At 38.2% G+C, this 21,693-nt stretch overlaps 1 protein-coding gene across 2 annotated transcripts in view; it reads right to left on the bottom strand.

Annotated features, from left to right (window-relative positions):
- DNAJC3 (DnaJ heat shock protein family (Hsp40) member C3) overlaps nucleotides 1–21,693 on the bottom strand; it is an 88,301-nt gene that overhangs the window by 25,553 nt on the left and 41,055 nt on the right. For both annotated transcript variants that reach the window (XM_055089693.1, XM_024123157.3), the window contains exons 5-9: nucleotides 11,734–11,886; nucleotides 9,666–9,847; nucleotides 9,096–9,215; nucleotides 4,037–4,142; nucleotides 3,832–3,952 (exon numbers count right to left, since the gene is read on the bottom strand). In XM_055089693.1, coding sequence (XP_054945668.1) covers nucleotides 3,832–3,952; nucleotides 4,037–4,142; nucleotides 9,096–9,215; nucleotides 9,666–9,847; nucleotides 11,734–11,886 — 682 coding nt within the window. The remainder of the gene's footprint in view (nucleotides 1–3,831; nucleotides 3,953–4,036; nucleotides 4,143–9,095; nucleotides 9,216–9,665; nucleotides 9,848–11,733; nucleotides 11,887–21,693) is intronic.

Raw genomic sequence — 21,693 nt, 5'->3', positions numbered from 1 at the left:
AGATCAGAAATAAATGAAAAAGAAATGAAGGAGACAATAGCAAAGATCAATAAAACTAAAAGCTGGTTCTTTGAGAAGATAAACAAAATTGATAAACCATTAGCCAGACTCACCAAGAAGAAAAGGAAGAAGATTCAAATCACTAGAATTAGAAATAAAAAAGGAGAAGTAACAACCGACACCGCAGAAATACAAAGGATCATGAGTTTAATACAAGCAACTATATGCCAATAAAATGCACAACCTGGAAGAAATGGACAAATTCGTACAAAAGCACAACCTTCCGAGACTGAACCAGGAAGAAATAGAAAATATACACAGACAAATCACAAGCACTGAAATTGAAACTGTGATTTAAAATCTTCCAACAAACAAAAGCCCAGGACCATAAAAATCTTCCAAAAAACAAAAGCCCAGGACGATGGCTTCACAGGCAAATTCTATCAAACATTTAGAGACGAGCTAACACCTATCCTTTTCAAAGTCTCCCAAAATATAGCAGAGGAAGGAACAATCCCAAGCTCATCCTACGAGGCCAACATCACCCTGATACCAAAACCAGACAAAGATGTCACAAAGAAAGAAAACTACAGGCCAATATCACTGATGAACATAGATGCAGAAATCCACAACAAAATACTAGCAAACAGAATCCAGCAGCACATTAAAAGGGTCAAACACCATGATCAAGTGGGGTTTATCCCACGAGTGCAAGGATTCTTCAATATATGCAAATCAATCAGTGTGATACACCATATTAACAAACTGAAGGAGAAAAACCATATGATCATCTCAATAGATGCAAAAAAAGCTTTTGGCAAAGTTCAACACACATTATGATAAAAACCCTCCAGAAAGTTGGCATAGAGGGAATCTACCTCAACATAATAAAGGCCATATATGACAAACCCACAGCCAATATCATTCTCAATCATGAAAAACTGAAACCATTTCCTCTAAGATCAGGAACCAGACAAGGTTGTCCAGTCTCACCACTATTATTCAACATAGTTTTGGAAGTTTTAGCCACAGCAATCTGAGAAGAAAAAGAAATAAAAGGAATCAAAATTGGAAAAGAAGAAAAGCAAACAGATGGAGAGATATACCATGTTCTTGGACTGGAAGAATCAACATTCTGAAAATGACTATACTACCCAAAGCAATCTACAGACTCAATGCAATCCCTATCAAAGTACCACTGGCATTTTTCACAGAACTAGAACAGAAAATCTCACAATTTGTATGGTAACACAAAAGACCCCGAATAGCCAAAGCAATCTTGAGGAAGAAAAACGGTGCTGGAGGAATCAGGCTCCCAGACTGAAGACTATACTACAAAGCTACAGTAATCAAGACAGTATGGTACTGGCACAAAACCAGAAATATGGATCAATGGAACAGGATAGAAAGCCCAGAGATAAACCCACACACATACGGTCACCTTATCTTTCTTTGATAAAGGATGCAAGAATATACAATGGAGAAAAGATAGCCTCTTCAATAAGTGGTGCTGGGCAAACTGGACAGCTACATGTAAAAGAATGAAATTAAAACACTCCCTAACACCATACACAAAAATAAACTCAAAATGGATTAAAGACCTAAATGCAAGGCCAGACATTATAAAACTCTTGGAGGAAAACATAGGCAGAACACTCCATGACATAAATCACAGCAAGATCCTTTTTGACCCACCTCCTAGAAAAACGGAAAAAAAACAAAAATAGACAAATGGTACCTAATGAAACTTAAAAGTTTTTGCACAGAAAGGAAACCATAAACGGGACGCGAGGCAACCCTGAGAATGGGAGAAAATATTTGCAAATGAAGCAACTGACAGAGAATTAATCTCCAAAATTTACAAGCAGCTCATGCAGCTCAATATCAAAAAAAACAAAGAACCCAATCCAAAACTGGGCAGAAGACCTAAACAGACATTTCTCCAAAGAAGATATACAGATTGCCAACAAACACATGAAAGGATGCTCAACATCACTAATCATTAGAGAAATGAAAATCAAAACTACAGTGAGGTATCACCTCATACCAATCAGAATGGCCATCAAAAAATCCACAAACAATAAATGCTGGAGAGTGTGTGGAGAAAAGGGAATCCTCTTCCACTGTTGGTTGGAATGTAAATTGATACAGCCACTATGGAGAACAGTATGGAGGTTCCTTAAAAAAACTAAATATAGAACTACCATGTAACCCAGCAATCCTACTACTGGGCATATACCCTGAGAAAACCATAATTCAAAAAGGGTCATGTACCACAATGTTCATTGTAGCACTATTTACAATAGCCAGGACTTGGAAGCAACCTAAGCGACCATCAACAGATGAATGGATAAAGATGTGGCACATATATACAATGGAATATTAGCCATAGAAAGAAATGAAATTGCGTTATTTGTAGTGAGGTGGATGGACCTAGAGACTGTCATACATTGTGAACTAAGTCAGAAAGAGAAAAACAAATACCGTATGCTAACACATATATATGGAAATCAAAAAAAACCCAAAATGGTTCTGAAGAACCTACGGGCAGGACAGGAATAAAGACACAAACATAGAGAATGGACTTGAAGACACGGGGAGGGGGAAGGGTAAGCTGGGACGAAGTGGGAGAGCAGAATGGACATATATACACAAACAAATAGCTAGTGGGAAGCAGCTGCATATAGCACATTGAGATCAGCTCAGTGCTTTGTGACCACCTCGAGAGGTGGGATAGGGAGGATGGGAGGGAGACACAAGAGGGAGGAGATATGGGGATATATGTATATGTATAGCTGATTCACTTTGTTATACAGCAGAAACTAACACACCATTGTAAAGCAATTGTACTCCAATAAAGATGTTAAAAATAAATAAAATAAAATGCTTTACTTGATTTGAAACAAAAACTTTTCATTAAGGGCTCTAAGGCTCACTTCTTTTCAAAATCATCTCATTTAAATGTTTACAGCATAATGTCACATGAAGAAGATCACAAAACAAAATATATGAAAGGAAAAATATATATATATCTATATATGAAAGGATTCTATACAATTACTGTATTTCCCTTAGTTATCTTCCAAAAATAGGGCACTGACTCTATTCAAGGTCCTTACAACATCTAGCAGTAATCTCTCTCTCTGCTACTTCAACTTGAACAAAGTTGGGTAAGCAGGTATCCTAACATTTACTAAACAGCTTAGGGGTCACAGAGGATCATTTTATATTTAGGCATATATGTCACATGTATGTCTGCTGTAGGCAGAATATATATACTGCATACATGCATTGAATATGTATATGTATGCATAAAATACACACTCATACATATGCATAGATAAAAGTCTGAAAGGTGTAAAGGCATATATGTCACATGTATGTCTGCTGTAGGTAGAATATATATACTGCATACATGCATAGAATATGTATATGTATGCATAAAATACACACTCATACATATGCATAGATAAAAGTCTGAAAGGTGTAAATCCAAAACAAGCAGTGATTACCTCTGGATGATATGAGATCTATAATTTAAATTTTCTACCTTGTTATTTATCTTTTCTAACTTGTCTACAACAAAGAAAATTAATACTTTTATTTTTATATTCCACTGTACTGGTGTCAACAGCAGAACTCTTTCCTTATATGGTAGTTTTCATGTTCCACAAAGAAAGAATAATTTTCAGGTTCTCTGCCATTTTTCTAAAATTGCCAACATTTCCAGGTACTCTGGTAAACTTGTTCTAAACAAAGGATGTTAAACAGGTGCTAATTGCACATATAACAACTTTTAGGTATCGCAAATCAAATTCCTTAAAGATGTACCTTCATCGTACATTTCTTCTATTAAATAGGCCTCTGCTCGGTCTTTCAGAGCGTTCACATTGTCAGGTTCCAATTGTAAAACTTCCGAACACACTCGAATAGCTTCAACAGGCTTCTCATCCTAAAAGTAAGTGTGAGAAAAGAATTTATGGTTGTTTTCCACATGTCAAGTTTTTTACAATTCTGGGAGTGAGTCAACAGTTACCTTAGAAAAGCAGTGGCAAATCCTTTCTTTTGAACGAATTGTATATTCAGAAATACTTGGCTCTGTTTTCATGACAGATTCATATTTGCTGGTCGCATCTGTGTATCTGTTAAATGAGCAAATCATGATTAGTAAAAAATGAAATTCTATTTCCAGAGCTAAAGAAAGGACCCTCTACTCTTCACTATATGTTAATCAATTGACCTGAATGAGCACATCCCTTCAAAGACTGCTTCTACCTTATTAATCTACAGTAGCAAGGAAGACTCTCTCTGCAATTAAGAGTTGGGAGATAAAACACATGACCACAGAAAATGTATATGGATAAATCAAAGCATACCTGTGAGTACCCATCAAATCAAATGATGAATTCTCTACAGAAAAGTGCTCATGATTTTGAAACTGAGGAAAACACTTTGTTAAAGTCTGACTATACAAAGCACTTTCAGCAAAACAGAGATCAGGTTTTATTTCTTGGTTACTACACACTTTGATGAAATAACAGAGCCCATTACATGTTATTTTATATAACAAATATCAATATTCAAATCTAAGTACATTGTAATTCCTTGCAGAAGAAACCTGTTTTGTTTTGTTTTTTTTTTTTTTTGGAGATTTCAACAGTTTTCTGTTCACTTAGTTGTGTGTGTATATGTATGTGTGTGTGTGAGTATATGTAGTTTTATACAGTTTTATCACGTGTAGATTCATGTAACCATCACCACAATGAAGATACAGAACTACTCCACCTCTATAAGGTTTCTTCATGCCATCCCTTTATAGTTACACATCATCCTGCTCCCTAACCCTTAGCAATTTCTAATCTGTTTACCATCTCTATAATTTTATTTCATGAATGTTATATAAATGTAATCATACAGTAAGTAACTTTTTAAATTTTATTTATTTTTGGCTTCATTGGGTCTTTGTTGCTGCACGCGGGCTTTTCTCTAGTTGTGGTGAGCGGGGGCTATTCTTCATTGCAGTGCGCGGGCTTCTCATTGCGGTGGCTTCTCTTGTTTAGGAGCACGGGCTCTAGGCACACAGGCTTCAGTAGTTGTGGCACGCAGGCTCAGTAGTTGTGGTGCACGGGCTTAGTTGCTCCGCGGAGAAGAAACCTGCTTAAATTCCCAACATTACTAGCTTTCTAAGAACAATAAAAGCTATTTCAGCATTTTTTTAAACCGGTGAAAAGTACTAGTCATGTTATGCATTGTTACTTTCCTCATTAATGGCAAACTGTTGGGTTGGCCAAAAGGTTCGTTCAGTTTTTTCCATAAGATGGCTCTAGTAGCACTTAGTTGTCTTTAACTTCATTCGAAACAATTATGTTAGATTGTATGTGACACCTGTCATATCAGTGTGCATTTAAAAAAAGATCAAAATTGGTGAATTTTTGTGTAGCCATTTTAATGTTGAAGATGGAAGAAAAAAAGCAACATTTTCAGCATATTATGCTTTATTATTTCAAGAAAGGTAAAAACGCAACTGAAATGCACAAAAAGATTTGTGCAGTGTATGGAGAAGGTGCTGTGACCGACTAAACATGTCAAAAGTGGTTTGCGAAGTTTCATGCTGGAGATTTCTCACTGGATGATGCTCCACGGCCAGGTAGACCAGTTGAAGTTGATAGCGATCAAATAGAAACAATAACTGAGAACAATCAACATTATATCATGTGGGAGATAGCCAACATACTCAAAATATCCAAATCAAATGTTGAAAATCGTTTGCGCCAGCTTGGTTATGTGAATCACTTTGATGTTTCCATTCCACATAAGTTAAGTGAAAAAAACCTTCTTGACCATATTTCCACATGCAATTCTCAACTGAAACGTAATGAAAATGTTCTGTTTTTAAAACAAATTGTGACGGGCGATGAAAAGTGGATACTGTACAGTAACATGGAACGGAAGAGATCGTGGGGCAAGCGAAATGCACCACCACCAACCACACCAAAGGCCGGTCTTCATCCAAACAAGGTGATGTTGTGTATACGGTGGGATTGGAAGGGAGTCCTCTATTATGAGCTCCTTCTGGAAAACCAAACGATTAATTCCAACAAGTACTGCTCCCAATTAGACCAACTGAAAGCAGCACTCGACGAAAAGCATCCAGAATTAATCAACAGAAAACGCATAATCTTCCATCAGGATAACACAAGACCACAATGTTCTGTTTTTAAAACAAATTGTGACGGGCGATGAAAAGTGGATACTGTACAGTAACATGGAACGGAAGAGATCGTGGGGCAAGCGAAATGCACCACCACCAACCACACCAAAGGCCGGTCTTCATCCAAACAAGGTGATGTTGTGTATACGGTGGGATTGGAAGGGAGTCCTCTATTATGAGCTCCTTCTGGAAAACCAAACGATTAATTCCAACAAGTACTGCTCCCAATTAGACCAACTGAAAGCAGCACTCGACGAAAAGCATCCAGAATTAATCAACAGAAAACGCATAATCTTCCATCAGGATAACACAAGACCACATATGTTTCTCTGATGACCAGGCAAAAACTGTTACAGCTTGGCTGGGAAGTCCTGATTCATCCGCGATATTCATCAGACATTGCACCTTCAGATTTTCATTTATTCTGGTCTTTACAAAATTCTGTTAACAGAAAAAATTTCAATTCCCTAGAAGACTGTAAAAGGCACCTGGAACAGTTCTTTGCTCAAAAAGATAAAAAGTTTTTGGTAGATGGAATTATGACGTTGCCTGAAAAATGGCAGAAGGTAGTGGAACAAAAGGGTGAATACGTTGTTCAGTAAAGTTCTTGGTGAACATGAAAAATGTGTCTTTTATTTTTAGTTACAAAACCGAAGGCACTTTTTGGCCCACACAATGCAAGCTATATTTACATGCCATTGTGGCACATTATTCCCAAAGTGCTGCAATCTTCAAATTTAAATGCCACTGTATTAAAATATAGGTTTAAATACAAAACTTAAAGCAAAAGCTAGACATCAATGTCAAAATCCTAGTTGGGATACTGTTCTATAGATTTCCAAGACGGTACAATTGTAGGAAACTATACAGAGTATGCAAGACCTCACTCTATTTCTTAAAACTATGTGTGAAACTACAATAAGAAATTAAAAGTTCAATTAGAAAATACTGCACTTCACTTTAAAAAAAAAAAAAAGTAGCTTCTGGAAAGGTGGAGTAGATGTACCTTCCCCAATTCCTCTAGCTAGATACCTGTGCAAATACCCTGGACATTACATGTACTTTTTTTTAATATGAAAAGACTCAGAAAGGGGGAGATAAGAAAATTATGGTCCCACCCCCACCAATATGAGCAGGTCAACTGGAGAGTCTAGACTTCTTCCCTGGTGAGCCTGTAATGAGGTGAGTCCACACCCAACCAAGGTGGTGTCAGAGAATGCTATGTTGGGAGCCAGAACTTTCATGCATGGCCAGAACTGAGTCCCCAAAACTCTTACCCACACCAAGCAGTAGTGAGAATCCCACACCTCGAATAGCAATGAAGGCCAAGTCAGGAAAAGCCACCCAAAAAAGAAGATTTAAATAAAAAACAGTATCTTATAAAATGAACTTATCCAGGTTTCAATTAAAAACTAATCATCATACCAAGAAACAGGAAGATCTCAAACCAACACCAAGAGGACAGAGATGTTAAAGCAGCCATGAAAAAAGCAGCAATTAACAAACATGTTTAAAGCAAATGAAAAAATAGAATGCCTCAGCAAAGAAATGGCAAGTCTCAGCAAAGAAATAGAAGATATAAACATTCCAAATAGAATTTTTAGAACTGAAAAGTATAAAAACTGAAATAAATTGCTCACCACATGTGCTCAAGAGCAGAATGTAGGGGACAGAGAAAAGAATCAGTGAATTGGAACAATAGAAATTACCAAATCTGAACAACAGAGAAAATAAACTGAAAAAGAAAAATAAACAGAGCCTCAGGGACTGTAGGGCTAAAACAAAAACTCTAACATTTATGTTAATCAGAGTCTAAGAAGGAAAACAGAGAGAGGGCAAGGCTGAAAAAGTATTCCCAGAAATAATGGCTGGAAACTTCCCAAAATTTGACAAGAGACATAAACCTACATATTCTAGAAGCTAAGGATTTGCCAAACAGGATAAACACAAAGAAATCCATGCTGAGATATATCATAATTAAACTTCTGAAAACTAAAGACAAGGAAATAATCTGAAAAGCAGTCAGAGGAAAATAACTCCTTATCTTTAGGGAAAAAAACAATTAGAATGACAATGGATTTCTCATCAGGAACCATGGAAGCCAGAAAGAAATGGCACAATATTTTTCAGTTGCTGTAACAAAAGAACTGTTAACCCAGAATCCTGTACTGAGAGGAAATGTCTGCATACTCTGTATACATCGCTATCGCTCTAGATATATATTACCTTTTAATAATCAATTTATGTGCCCGTCTCCCACACTAAACTACCAGCGTCTTAAGACCAAACACTACTAGTCATATGCATTTCTGCACCCCTCAGTACATAGTCAGTGCCTGATACAGGAGAAATTCAGTAAATAGTTGGTGAAATATAAAATAAATATGCTGTTAAGAATACTATGCAGGGACTTCCCTGGTGGCACAGTGGTTAAGAATCCGTCTGCCAGTGCAGGGGACATGGGTTCGAGCCCTGGTTCAGGAAGATCCCACATGCCACGGAGCAACTAAGCCCGCGTGCCACAACTACTGAGGCCGCGTGACTAGAGCCCGTGCCCTGCAACAAGAAGCCACCACAACGAGAAGCCCGCGCACCACAACAACCCCGCTAGCTGCAACTAGAGAAAGCCCACACGCATCAACGAAGACCCAACACAGCTGAAAATAAACAAATTGCAAATAAACAAATAAAAAAAAGAATTCTACCCAGTTACCATTATTTATATTCTGCCTTATTCAAAAAGTGTACAACTGTGGTAGTTTTGCTAAGGCCCAATGCCATCTAAGATACACCACCCTCAAGAGCAAGCAGTTCAGTTGTTCTTTTGTGGCCACAACCAGACATCTGAGGGAAGGTGAGATCCTCTACACAAGCATAGTCTTACCTGCCTTCTTTGATGAGCTCTTCAGCTGACTTAATCAGCTTATTAAGTTTCTTGACTTGTTTATAGTGTGCAAAACACCTTTTATGATCCTGGTCAAGTTTAAGACATTCACGAACTTCACTGTTCATGTATTAAAAAAAGGAAAATACTCCAAGTCAAAATAATCAATAAATGGTTTTTCATACTAAATATAGAAATCACAACAAAAGGTATTTTTTGTCCGTAACAATTAAAATATACTGACAATAATTTATCATACACTGTTATATATGACATTGTATTATGCACACACATTTATTAATTCAAGTTCAAATGACTTAAGTGGAGATATATAACAAACAATATTTTGTTTCTGCAAATGTAATACCCTATTTATTTTACTAAGCATACTTCACGAAAAGAACGAATGTGGAAGCAGAATAACTTAGAGATAACACAAAATTATAGATATATAAAAAAGGCTTAACCATAATTTTATTAATTTAAAGTTAAATTTAAAAAGAAAATGGGAGTATTCTCTTACTGCAAACAATAAAAAGATGAGGAGACGTGTATGTTACTAGAACTGACCTGAGAGACAGTTCATGGTCTCCTAGCTCATAGTACAGTGTGCTGATTTTATAAAATGCCTCAGTATTATCATTCTTCAATTTTGATGCAGCTTTTAAGTCACTTATCGCTTTCCTAGGCTCCCCTTCTTTTATAAAACATTCAGCTCGAAGTTCCCGTAGTTCTGCATCCCAAACACAAACCTTGAGAAACAAAAGAACTAGACTTAAAGAAACAGTAAATTATGCACATTCATACTTGTACCTGACATATTTTATCTACATATTTATCAACATAAAACATCTACAATTAATGTTATGACTTCTATATTGTAAGTAATATTAAAAAGTCTAATACAATTTAGATGTGACAAAAATGAGATGTGACAAAATAATTTCTCCAAAGATGTCTTAAATAAATTCCAATGGGGTAAGGGATGTATATACTAACAAGGCCCTTTTCCTACCCGTCAGTTATATAATTCTAAAACACTGAAAGTAAGAAAACATGGTATTTACGATTAGAAGGTGGTTCCCAGTGAAGTATATTTTATTTTTTTATATAAATTTATTTGTTTTATTTAATTTTTTATTTTTGGCTGTGTTAGGTCTTCGTTGCTGCACATGGGCTTTTCTCTAGTTGTGGCGAGTGGGACCAGTCTTCGCTGCGGTGTGCGGGCTTCTCATTGCGGTGGCCTCTCCTCTCCTATTGCGAAGCATGGGCTCTAGGCACGTGGGCTTCAGTAGTTGTGGCACGCGGGCTCAGTATTTGTGGCTTGAGGGCTCTAGAGCGCAGGCTCAGCAGTTGCACACGGGCTCAGCTGCTCTGCGGCATGTGGGATCTTCCCAGACCAGGGCTCGAACCCGTGTCCCCTGCATTGGCTGGTGGATTCTTAACCACTGCGCCACCAGGGAAGCCCTACTGTATTTGATTTTGAAGAGAATATTTTCTAACTGGATTTTTGTACTTAACAATTCTAATTTCTAGTCTCAAAAAATAAAATCTAGGCTCTAAATTCACAAAATATTTTTATTCTACCAGTAACTATATTAAATGATCTTTTACAAAATGTTACCTCCTTGAAATTAAATCCTCATATCACAAAAATAAAGAGAGAAACAATGTGAGAAGGCTGAAGCTTCACTGTTTCCATTTTATCAAAAAGTTGACAATGTTTAGTAAACCACTAGTATTCTTCAAAATGTAAACCCAAATGCTCACCAATAAGACCTGTGTGTCTTTATATAATTCTTAGAGCTGTATTAAAGTCATGTCTACTTTTCACATAGAGTAAGGTATCAAAATCAACATTGTATATAAACTAAATACAAGCTAGGTCAAGATGGATAGTCTAATTACTGGAAGGTGAAAATTGTAACTTTATATTTCCTTGATAAAGCATTAACAAAATAATTTAGTAAACCATGAATTCCACTGGACCACATCACACGATTTCCTCTATAAAACTATCAAAAAGTGGCCATTCTACATACATCACGAGTTTATTGCCAAGATTATACAAAGTGCTATGAAAATGATAAACAAATATGAATTATGACTGCTTCCATTTGAATATTCTTTTAGACTTCCTTCTGAAACCATTACATCCTTTGTCATTAAGTCCTTGCTGAGGCAGACTTAGATTTCCCTATCTAGAACCCTCTGGAGCCTATAAACTCTTCATCTGCCTTCTTCCCTAGCAACTTCTCACTCTTTCCTCCCAAACATCATTTTTCCTTTTTCTTCAACCAACTCTTTCATCTTTTACCCCATTAACTAACCTCTAGAGTTTTCTTGCCCTGCTCCCCAAAAATGCAAAATCAAACAAAAACAGCAAAGCAGGCAATGTATAAAGATATGCAACTCCCACTCCAAAGCACCTTCAGTATATTTACTGAAAATTTCAGTCCCAAATTTTGTTCTGTATAAACACCATCTTTCAATTAAGAGCTGAAAACCCCAGGGTCAATCTGATTTTATGCTATCTAGGTTTTTTGTGGTATATAACATGTCAAAGTATATACACATACCTTATAGTAAAAAGCAGTAAGTGTTAGGCATGTCAGCTGCAAGAGCAAAAAAAACTTACCTCTAAAATCTTATCAAGGAAGGTTATAGCAGCAATATAATCTGAGCTTTCAAAAGCATCAAGTGCTTGTGAACGCAAATGCTGCATTTCATCAGATTTGGTAAGTTGGGACTGGGCTTCCTTTTCTTCATTTTCACTTGGATTTGATTTGAGCTATAACAATAATAAGAAATTAAACAGGGTTTTTAATCTCTTGAGTGTAATACCCATAATATACAATGATCTGACCCTTCCAAACACTCAAGTTCATCGGGGGAAAGGGGTAAGGAGACACTGGCACAACTAGCTTCTCCAATGACTTGTCCCCTGGTGCTGATCACTGTGTGAAGCAGCAGCAGAGGCATCCTTATTCCCACCGATATGGTGCATGAGAGCAAGCAGTGGGGCTAGAGTCAAAAGAGCTGGGTCGCCAGAACTTCCCAGGAAGCAAATATATTTAGGAACGTGAAAAGGTAGAGAAGAATGAAGGAAAGCACCTTCTTCACTTTCTTACATATAGCTCTGCAGAAAAACGAGTTTTATGTGTTTTGCCTCTAATTATATTTCTTAAGTATTTATTTTTGAGTATAAAATAATTTTATCACAATAATGAAGAGCATAGGGAAACTGAAGGAGAGGGCAGTTTTTTAGAGGTTATAAGATAAAAAAGATTTGATACCAGAGGGTTTGAGGTATAATAAGAAAGGAAGACTTTATAGGGAAAAATAAGAGAGTAATATCTTATTAAAAAGGCTTATGACATGGTTTTAGGAGGTTTACACATTGACTCTTTTTTTAAACATCTTTATCATAAACCATAAAATTCACTCATTTTGACTGTGCAATTCCATGATTTTTAATAAACTTACAAAGTATGCAACCATTACCACAGTTTTAGACCATTTCTGCCACCTCAATAAGATCCCTTGAGTCTGCTTACAGTTCATTCCTGCCCCTAGGCTGGCCTCATATGCACAATCAACCCTTAACAATTTCTTCCTCCAGATGGAAAAATCTTAAGCCTAACAGCGCAGAAAAATTGGGTGCCTACGTTAAAAAGCTACTGATTTTTTGGGAAGATTTTTCTTTAAGCTTACAGTTTCTATGTAATAATTCCTGAAATCTAATATTCCTACTAAGATGGGAATTGTGGTTGATGGTTACCCTTTTGGGTGAAGTACAGACACCAGTAGGTTATTTCTAGAAATACCTCCCCTTCGGTTGACCGATCACACTGCTTCCCCTTCAGTGGACTCATGTTTTAAAAACACCCCCACTAGCTACCTGGTAGGAGAGAATACTCCAAATGAGAAAACTTCGGAATATTAATTCTTGGTAAAGGGACTGTATTTCTCCATTTTGTTTTTTGGATATTTTAGGTATTCTTTTCTGTCTGTTTAATCTTTGGCTTTTGAAGGAATGGCTGGGACTCCAAGCATTCATAGGTAACTGGGAAGTGGTAACCTTAGCTCACTACGGAGGAGGATTTTCCCTGCATGACTGAATTTACAAGTTGAAAGAAGCTACTTTGGGCTATGGAATGCTTGTCTTTGTTTTATCATCCTCGGGGTAGTCTTGAAAACTTCTAAATAACCACACTGGAAGAAGTATAAGTGTATATGTGCTGTCACTTTGCTCTGGGTAAAAATGGATGTTTAGTGATAACTTGTTTCCACGATGATGATGATGTGTCAGGTATCCAGCATTATAATTCAACATCTGTATACACTACAAAGTGATCACTCCCACAAGTCTAGTTACCACTCATCATTATACAGCTGACCCCCTTCACCCATTATACCCAACTCCCAACCCCCTTCCCCTCCAGTAACCACTAATCTATTCTCTGCAACTATGAATAAATTTCATTTTGTCTGTTCATTTGTTTTTTTAGATTCCACATATGAGTGAAATCATACAGTATTTGTGTTTCTCCATCTGATTTATTTTACTTAGCCTAATACACTCAAGATCAATCCATATTGTCACAAATGGAAGGATTTCTTTTTATATAGCTGAATAGTATTCCACTGCATATACATACTACATCTTCTTTATTTGTTCATCCATCAGTGGACACTTAGGTTGCTTCCATATCTTGGCTATTGTAAATAGAGCTGCAGTGGACACAGAGGGGGGCATATATATTGGTAACTTGTTTCCCATATGTACACTACTGCCCCCTTTTGGACAGAATGTATTAGAGACTGCCTCTTCTGGATGGAATTTGTATCTTTTCTCTCCCAAACTTTTACAGTCTATACTCTTCAACACAATCTTTCTTGTAGGAAGGTGAGGGAGGGGAAGGCCCTAAACCTCGAGGGTGAGGATGGAGGGCTCAGCCTCACTCCACGGTCAAATAATGGGAATGGGAAAGGAGTGAGCTCTGGTCATCTGGGCTTCTTTGGGGCTGGGAGGGAAAAGGAGAAGAGGGGGAGATTCTTCCAGGGAGGTAAGAAAGGAGTCTGAGGAACAAACTAAGGACATACAACTCAGGAGAGTTTCAAAGAGGGTTAACTGAGATGAAGCTTTTCACTTTATTTATTTTTTTTTTTTTGCGGCACGAGGGCCTCTCACTTTTGCAGCCTCTCCCGTTGCAGAGCGCAGGCTCCGGACGCGCAGGCTCAGCGGCCACGGCTCACGGGCCTAGCCGCTCCGCGGCATGTGGGATCTTCCTGGACCGGGGCACAAACCTGTGTCCCCTGCATCGGCAGGCGGACTCTCAACCACTGCGCCACCAGGGAAGCCCCGAAGCTTTTCACTCTTATCCCAAGGTTGCTAACTCCTCCCAACTGCCCTCTCATGTTCCGGGATACTTACACGTGGAGAGTGAACCCTGCTGATATTTCCCTCCCTCCTTTTGTCCTGTTTCTTGATATCCCTTCTTTTCTTTCGTGCTTTACATTTCTGACTCTTTCAGCCAAACCTCTAACTGTAACAGTATTTTACTTCTTATTTACCATGGTCACTATCTTTTGGAGAAAAAAATCATAATAATGAACATAGATGCAAAAATCGTCCACAAAATGCTAGCAAACTGATTCCAGCAACACACTGAAAGGCTCATACACCATGATCAAGTGGGGTTTATTCCAAGAATGCAAGGAGTTTTCAACATCTGCAAATCAACACAATATACCACATTGACAAGTTAAAGAATAAAAACTATATGATCATCTCAATAGATACAGAAAAACTTTTGATAAAATTCAACATCCACTTGTGATTTAAAAAAAACTCTACAGAAAGTGGGCATAGAGGGAACATACCTCAACATAATAAAGGTCACACACGATAAACCCACAGCCAACATCACACACAATGGTGAAAAGCTGAAAGCGTTTCCTCACAGATCAGGAACAAGACAAGGATGTCCACCCTCACCACTTTTATTCAAGTCCTAGCCACAGCAATCAGAGAAGAAAAACAAACAAAAGGAATCCAAAGTGGAAAAGAAGAAGTAAAACTGTCACTGTTTGTAGATGACATGAGGCTATACATAGAAAATCCTACAGATGCTACCAGAAAACTACTAGAGCTCATCTATGAATTCGGTAAAGTTGCTGGATACAAAATTAATATAAATAAATCTGCTGAATTTCTATATACTAGCAATGAAATATCAGAAACAAAATTAAGGAAACAATCCCATTAACTATTGCATCAAAAAGAATAAAATATCTAGGAATAAACCTACCTAAAGAGGCAAGACCTGTACTCTGAAAACTGTAAGATGTTAATGAAAGAAACTGAAGATAACGTAGATCGAAATACACACCATGTTCTTGGATTGGAAGAATTAACATGGTTAAAACAACCATAGAACCCAAGGTAATCTACAGAATCAATGCAATCCCTATCAAATTACCAATGGCATTTTTCACAGAACTGGAACAAAAATTTTTAAAATTTGTATAGAAACACAAAAAACCTCGAATAATCAAAACAATCTTGAGAGAGAACGGAGCTGGAGGAATCACACTCCCTAACTTCAGACTATACTAAAAAACTACAGTAATTAAAACAGTATGGTACTGGCACAAAAAACAGAAATATAGACCAATGGAACAAGATAGAAAGCCCAGAAATAAACCCATGCATAAGTGTATGGTCAATTAATCTACAACAAAGGAGGCAAGAATATACAATGGAGAAAAGACAGCCTCTTCAATAAGTGGTGCTGGGAAAACTGGACAGCTACATGTAAAAGACTGAAATTAGAACATTCCCTAACACCAAATACAAAAATAAACTCAAAATGGATTAAAGACCTAAATGTGAGACCGGATACTATAAAACTCCTGGAGGAAAATGGAGGAAAAACACTCTTGGACATAAACTGCAGCAATACTTTTTGGATCCATCTCCCAGAGTAATGGTAATAAAAACAAAAATAAACAAAGGGAACTTAATTAAACTTAAAAGCTTCTGCACAGCAAAGGAAACTACAAACAAAATGAAAAGACAACCAGCAGACTGGAGGAAAATATTTGCAAATGATGCTACAGACAAGGTATTAATTTCTAAAATATACAAACAGTTCATACAGCTTAATATCAAAAAAACACAAACAACCCAATGAAAAATGGGCAGAAGACCTAAACAGACATTTCTCCAAAGAAGACATACAGATAGTCAACAGGCACATGAAAGGATGCTCAACATCACTAATTATTAAAGAAATGCAAACCAAAACTACAATAAGGTATCACTTCACACCAGTCAGAATGGTCAACATTAAAAAGTCTACAAATAATAAATGCTGGAGAGGGTGTGGAGAAAAAGGAAGCCTCCTACAAAGTTGGTAGGAATGCAAATTGGTGCATCCCACTATGAAGAACAATATGGAGGTTCCTTAAAAAACTAAAAACAGAATTATCATACAATCCTGCAATCCCACTCCTGGGCATATACCCAGAGAAAACTCTACTCGAAAAGATACATGCACCCCAATATTCATAGCAGCACTATTTATAATAGCCAAGAAATGGAAACAACCTAAATGTCCCTCAGCAGATGAATGGATAAAAAAGATGTGGTGTGGGGCTTCCATGGTGGACACACACACACACACACACACACACACACTAGAATATTACTCAGCTATTAAAAGGAATGAAATTGGGTCATTTGTAGAGACGTGGAAGGACCTAGAGACTGTCTTAGAGAGTGAAGTAAGTCAGAAAGAGAAAAATGAATATCGTATATTAATGCATATATGTGGAATCTGAAAAAATTGGTATAGACTATCTTATTTACAAAGCAGAAATAAAGACAAAGACATAGAGAAAAAACATATGGATACCAAGGGAGAAGGGATGGTGAACTGGCAAATTGGGATTGACATATATACACTATTGATACTGTGTATAAAATAGATAACTGGGGGCACCTTCAATATGGCATGGAGATCACCTTCCTCCCCACAAATACATCAAAACTACACCTACATGTGGAACAACTACAGAACACCTACTGAACGCTAGCAGAAGACCTCAGACTTCCCAAAAGGCAAGAAACTCCCCACGTACCTGGGTAGGGCAAAAGAAAAAAGAAAAAACAGAGACAAAAGAATAGGGACAGGACCTGTCCCCTCGGGGAGGGAGCTGTGAAGGAGGAAAGGTTTCCCCACACTAGAAGCCCCTTCGCGGGCGGAGATGAGGGGAGGGCGGAGGGAAGCTTCGGAGCCGCGGAGGAGAGCGCAGCAACAGGGTGCGGAGGGCAAAGTGGAGAGATTCCCGCACAGAGGATCAGTGCCGACCAGCACTCACCAGCCTGAGAGGCTTCTCTGCTCACCCGCTGGGGCGGGTGGGGGCTGGGAGCTGAGGCTCGGGCTTCGGAGGTCAGATCCCAGGGAGAGGACTGGGGTTGGCGGTGTGAACACAGCCTGAAGGGGTTAGTGCACCACAGCTAGCAGGGAGGGAGTCCGGGAAAAAGTCTGGACCTGCCTAAGAGGCAATAGACCATTGTTTCAGGGTGCACGAGGAGAGGGGATTCAGAGCACCACCTAAACGAGCTCCAGAGATGGGCGCGAGCCACGGCTATCAGCGCGGACCCCAGAGACAGGCATGAAATGCTAAAGGCTGCTGCTGCATCCACCAAGAAGCCTGTGTGAAGCACAGGTCACTATCGACAGCTCCCGTCTCGGTAGCCTGTGCAGCCTGCCACTGCCAGGGTCCCGTGATCCAGGGACAACTTCCCTGGGAGAACACGAGGCACACCTCAGGTTGTTGCAACGTCACTCTGGCCTCTGTCGCTGCAGGCTCGCCCCGCATTCTGTACCCCTCCCCACCCCCCTCAGCCTGAGTGAGCCAGAGCCCCCTAATCAACGGCTGCTTTAACCCCATCCTGTCTGGGTGGGGAACAAACACCCTCAGGCGACCTACATGCAGAGGCGGGGCCAAATCCAAAGTTGAACCCCAGGAGCTGTGTCAACAAAGAAGAGAAAGGGAAATTTCTCCATGGAGCCTCTGGAGCAGCGGATTAAATCTCCACAATCAACTTGACGTACCCTGTATCTGTGTAATACCTGAATAGACAACAAATCATCCCAAAATTGAGGCGGTGGACTTTGGGAGCAACTGTACACTTGGGGTTTGCTTCTGCATCTTATTTGTTTCTGGTTTTATATTTATGTTATTTAGTATTTAGAGCTTATTATCATTGGTAGATATGTTTATTGATTTGGTTGCTCTCTTCCTTTTTATATATATATATTTTTTTCCTTTTTCTCTTTTTGTGAGTGTGTATGGGTATGCTTCTTTGTGTGATTTTGTCTGTATAGCTTTGCTTTTGCCATTTGTCCTAGGGTTCTGACTGTCCGTTTTGTTGTTGTTGCTTGGTTTTTTTTAGTGTAGTTTTTAGCACTTATTATCTTTGGTGGATTTGTTTTTTGGTTTCGTTGGTCACTGCTTTCTTTTTCTCTTTCTTTTTTTTATTACTTTTTTATGTTTTTATTTTTATTAATTTTTTTCTATTTTAATACCTTTATTTTATTTATTTTTTCTTTCTTCCTTTCTTCTTCTTTCTCCCTTTTCCTCTGAGCTGTGGGGCTGACAGGGTCTTGGTGCTCTGGCCAGGTATCAGGCCTGAGCCTCTGAGGTGGGAGAGCCGAGTTCAGGACACTGGTCCACCAGAGGCCTCCCAACCCCACGTAACACCAAATGGCAAAAGCTCTCCCAGACATCTCCATCTCAATGCTAAGACCCAGCTCCACTCAACAACCAGCAAGCTCCAGTGCTGGACATCCTATGCCGAACCAACTAGCAAGACAGGAACACAAGCCAACCATTAACACAGAGGCTGCCTAAAATCATGAGCTCACAGACACCCCAAAACACACCACCGGACACAGTCCTGCCCACCAGAAAGACAAGATCCAGCCTCATCCACCAGAACACAGGCACCAGTCTCCTCCACCAGAAAGCCTACACAGCCCACTGAACCAAACTTACCCACTGGGAGCAGACACCAAAAACAACAGGAACTACAAACCTGCAGCCTGCAAAAAGGAAACCCCAAACACATTAAGTTAAACAAAATGAGAACACAGAGAAATACACAGCAGATGAAGGAGCAAGGTAAAAACCCACCAGACCAAACAAATGAAGAGGAAATAGGCAATCTACCTGAAAAGGAATTCAGAGTAATGACAGTAAAGATAATACAAAATCTTGGAAAGAGAAAGGAGAAAATACAAGAAATGTTTAACAGGACCTAGAAGAACTAAAAGAACAAACAAACAATGATGAACAACACAATAAATGAAACTAAAAATTCTCTAGAAGGAATCAATAGCAGAATAACTGAGGCTGAAGAACGGATGAGTGACCTGGAAGATAAAATAGTGGAAATAACTACCACACAGCAGAATAAGGAAAAAAGAATGAAAAGATTTTAGGACATTATCAGACACCTCTGGGACAACATGAAACACACCAACATCCAAATTATAGGGGTCACAGAAGAAGAAGGGGAAAAAAAAGGGACTCAGAAAATATTTGAAGAGATTATAGTTAAAAACTTCCCTAAAATGGGTAAGGAAATAGTCAATCAAGTCCAGGAAGCGCAGAGTCCCATATAGGAAAAATCCAAAGAGAAACATGCCAAGACACATATTAATCAAACTATCAAAAATTAAATACACAAGAAAATATTAAAAGCAGCAATGGAAAAGCAACAATTAACATACATGGGAATCCCCATAAGGTTAACAGCTGATCTTTCAGCAGAAACTCTGCAAGACAGAAGGGAGTGGCAAGACATATTTAAAGTGATGAAACGGAAAAACCTACAACCAACATTACTCTACCCAGCAAGGATCTCATTCAGATTTGACAGAGAAATTAAAACCTTTACAGACAAGCAAAAGCTAAGAGAATTCAGCACCACCAAACCAGCTCTACAGTAAATGCTAAAGGAACTTCTCTAGGCAGGAAACACAAGAGAGGGAAAAGACTTACAATAACAAACCCAAAACAATTAAGAAAATGGTACAGGGAACATACATATCGATAAGCACCTTAAATGTAAATGGATTAAATGCTCAAACCAAAAGACATAGACTGGCTGAATGGATATAAAAATAAGACCCATACATACGCTGTCTACAAGAGACGCACTTCAGACCTAGGGACATATACAGACTGAAAGCGAGGGGATGGAAAATGATACTCCATGCAAATGGAAATCAAAAGAAAGCTGGAGTAGCAATTCTCATATCAAACAAAATAGACTTTAAAATAAAGACTATTACAAGAGACAAAGAAGGCCACTACATGATGAACAAAGGATCAATACAAGAAGAAGATATAACAATTGTAAATATTTATGCGCCCAACATAGGAGCACCTCAATACATAAAGCACATGCTAACAGCCATAAAAGGGGAAATCGACAGTAACACAATCAGAGTAGGGAACTTTAACACCCCACTTTCACCAGTGGACAGATCATCCAAAATGAAAATATATAAGGACACACAAGCCTTAAATGATAAATTAAACAAGATTGACTTAATTGATATTCATAGGACATTCCATCCAAAAACAACAGAATACACTTTCTTCTCAAGTGCTCATGGAATATTCTCCAGAATAGATCATATCTTGGGTCACAAATCAAGCCTTGGTAAATTTAAGAAAACTGAATCGTATCAAGTATCTTTTCTGACCACAACGCTATGAGACTAGATATCAATTACAGGAAAAAAATCTGTAAAAAGTACAAACACATGAAGGCTAAACAATACACTACTAAATAACCAAGAGATCACTGAGGAAATCAAAGAGGAAATCAAAAAATACCTAGAAACAGATGACAATGAAAACATGACCCAAAACCTATGGGATGCAGCGAAAGCAGTTCTAAGAGGGAAGTTTATAGCAATACAATCCTATCTCAAAAAACAAGAAACATCTTAAATAACAAAACCTAACCTTACACCTAAAGCAGTTAGAGAAAGAAAAACAAAAAGCCCCCAAAGTTAGCAGAAGGAAAGAAATCATAAACATCAGGTCAGAAGTAAGTGAAAAAGAAACGAAGGAAACGATAGCAAAGATCAATACTACTAAATAGAAAATATGAACAGACCAATCACAAGCACTGAAATTGAAACTGTGATATAAAATCTTCCAACAAACAAAAGCCCAGGACCACATGGCTTCACAGGCGAATTTACTAAACATTTAGAGAAGAGCTAACACCTATCCTTCTCAAACTCTTCCAAAATATAGCAGAGGGAGAAACACTCCCAAACTCATTCTACGAGGCCACCATCACCCTGATACCAAAACCAGACTAAGATGTCACAAAGAAAGAACACTACAGGCCAATATCACTGATGAACATAGATGCAAAAATCCTCAACTACTGGCAAACAGAATTCAACAGCACATTAACAGGATCACACACCATGATGAAGTGGGGTTTATTCCAGGAATGCAAGGATTCTTCAATATACGCAAATCAATCAGTGTGATA

Source organism: Physeter macrocephalus, chromosome 13 (assembly GCF_002837175.3).
Source record: "Physeter macrocephalus isolate SW-GA chromosome 13, ASM283717v5, whole genome shotgun sequence".
In the NCBI taxonomy this organism is placed as follows: Eukaryota; Metazoa; Chordata; class Mammalia; order Artiodactyla; family Physeteridae; genus Physeter; species Physeter macrocephalus.
Note: the sequence above shows the minus strand (reverse complement) of the source record. Positions and strands in the feature narration are given on the sequence as shown.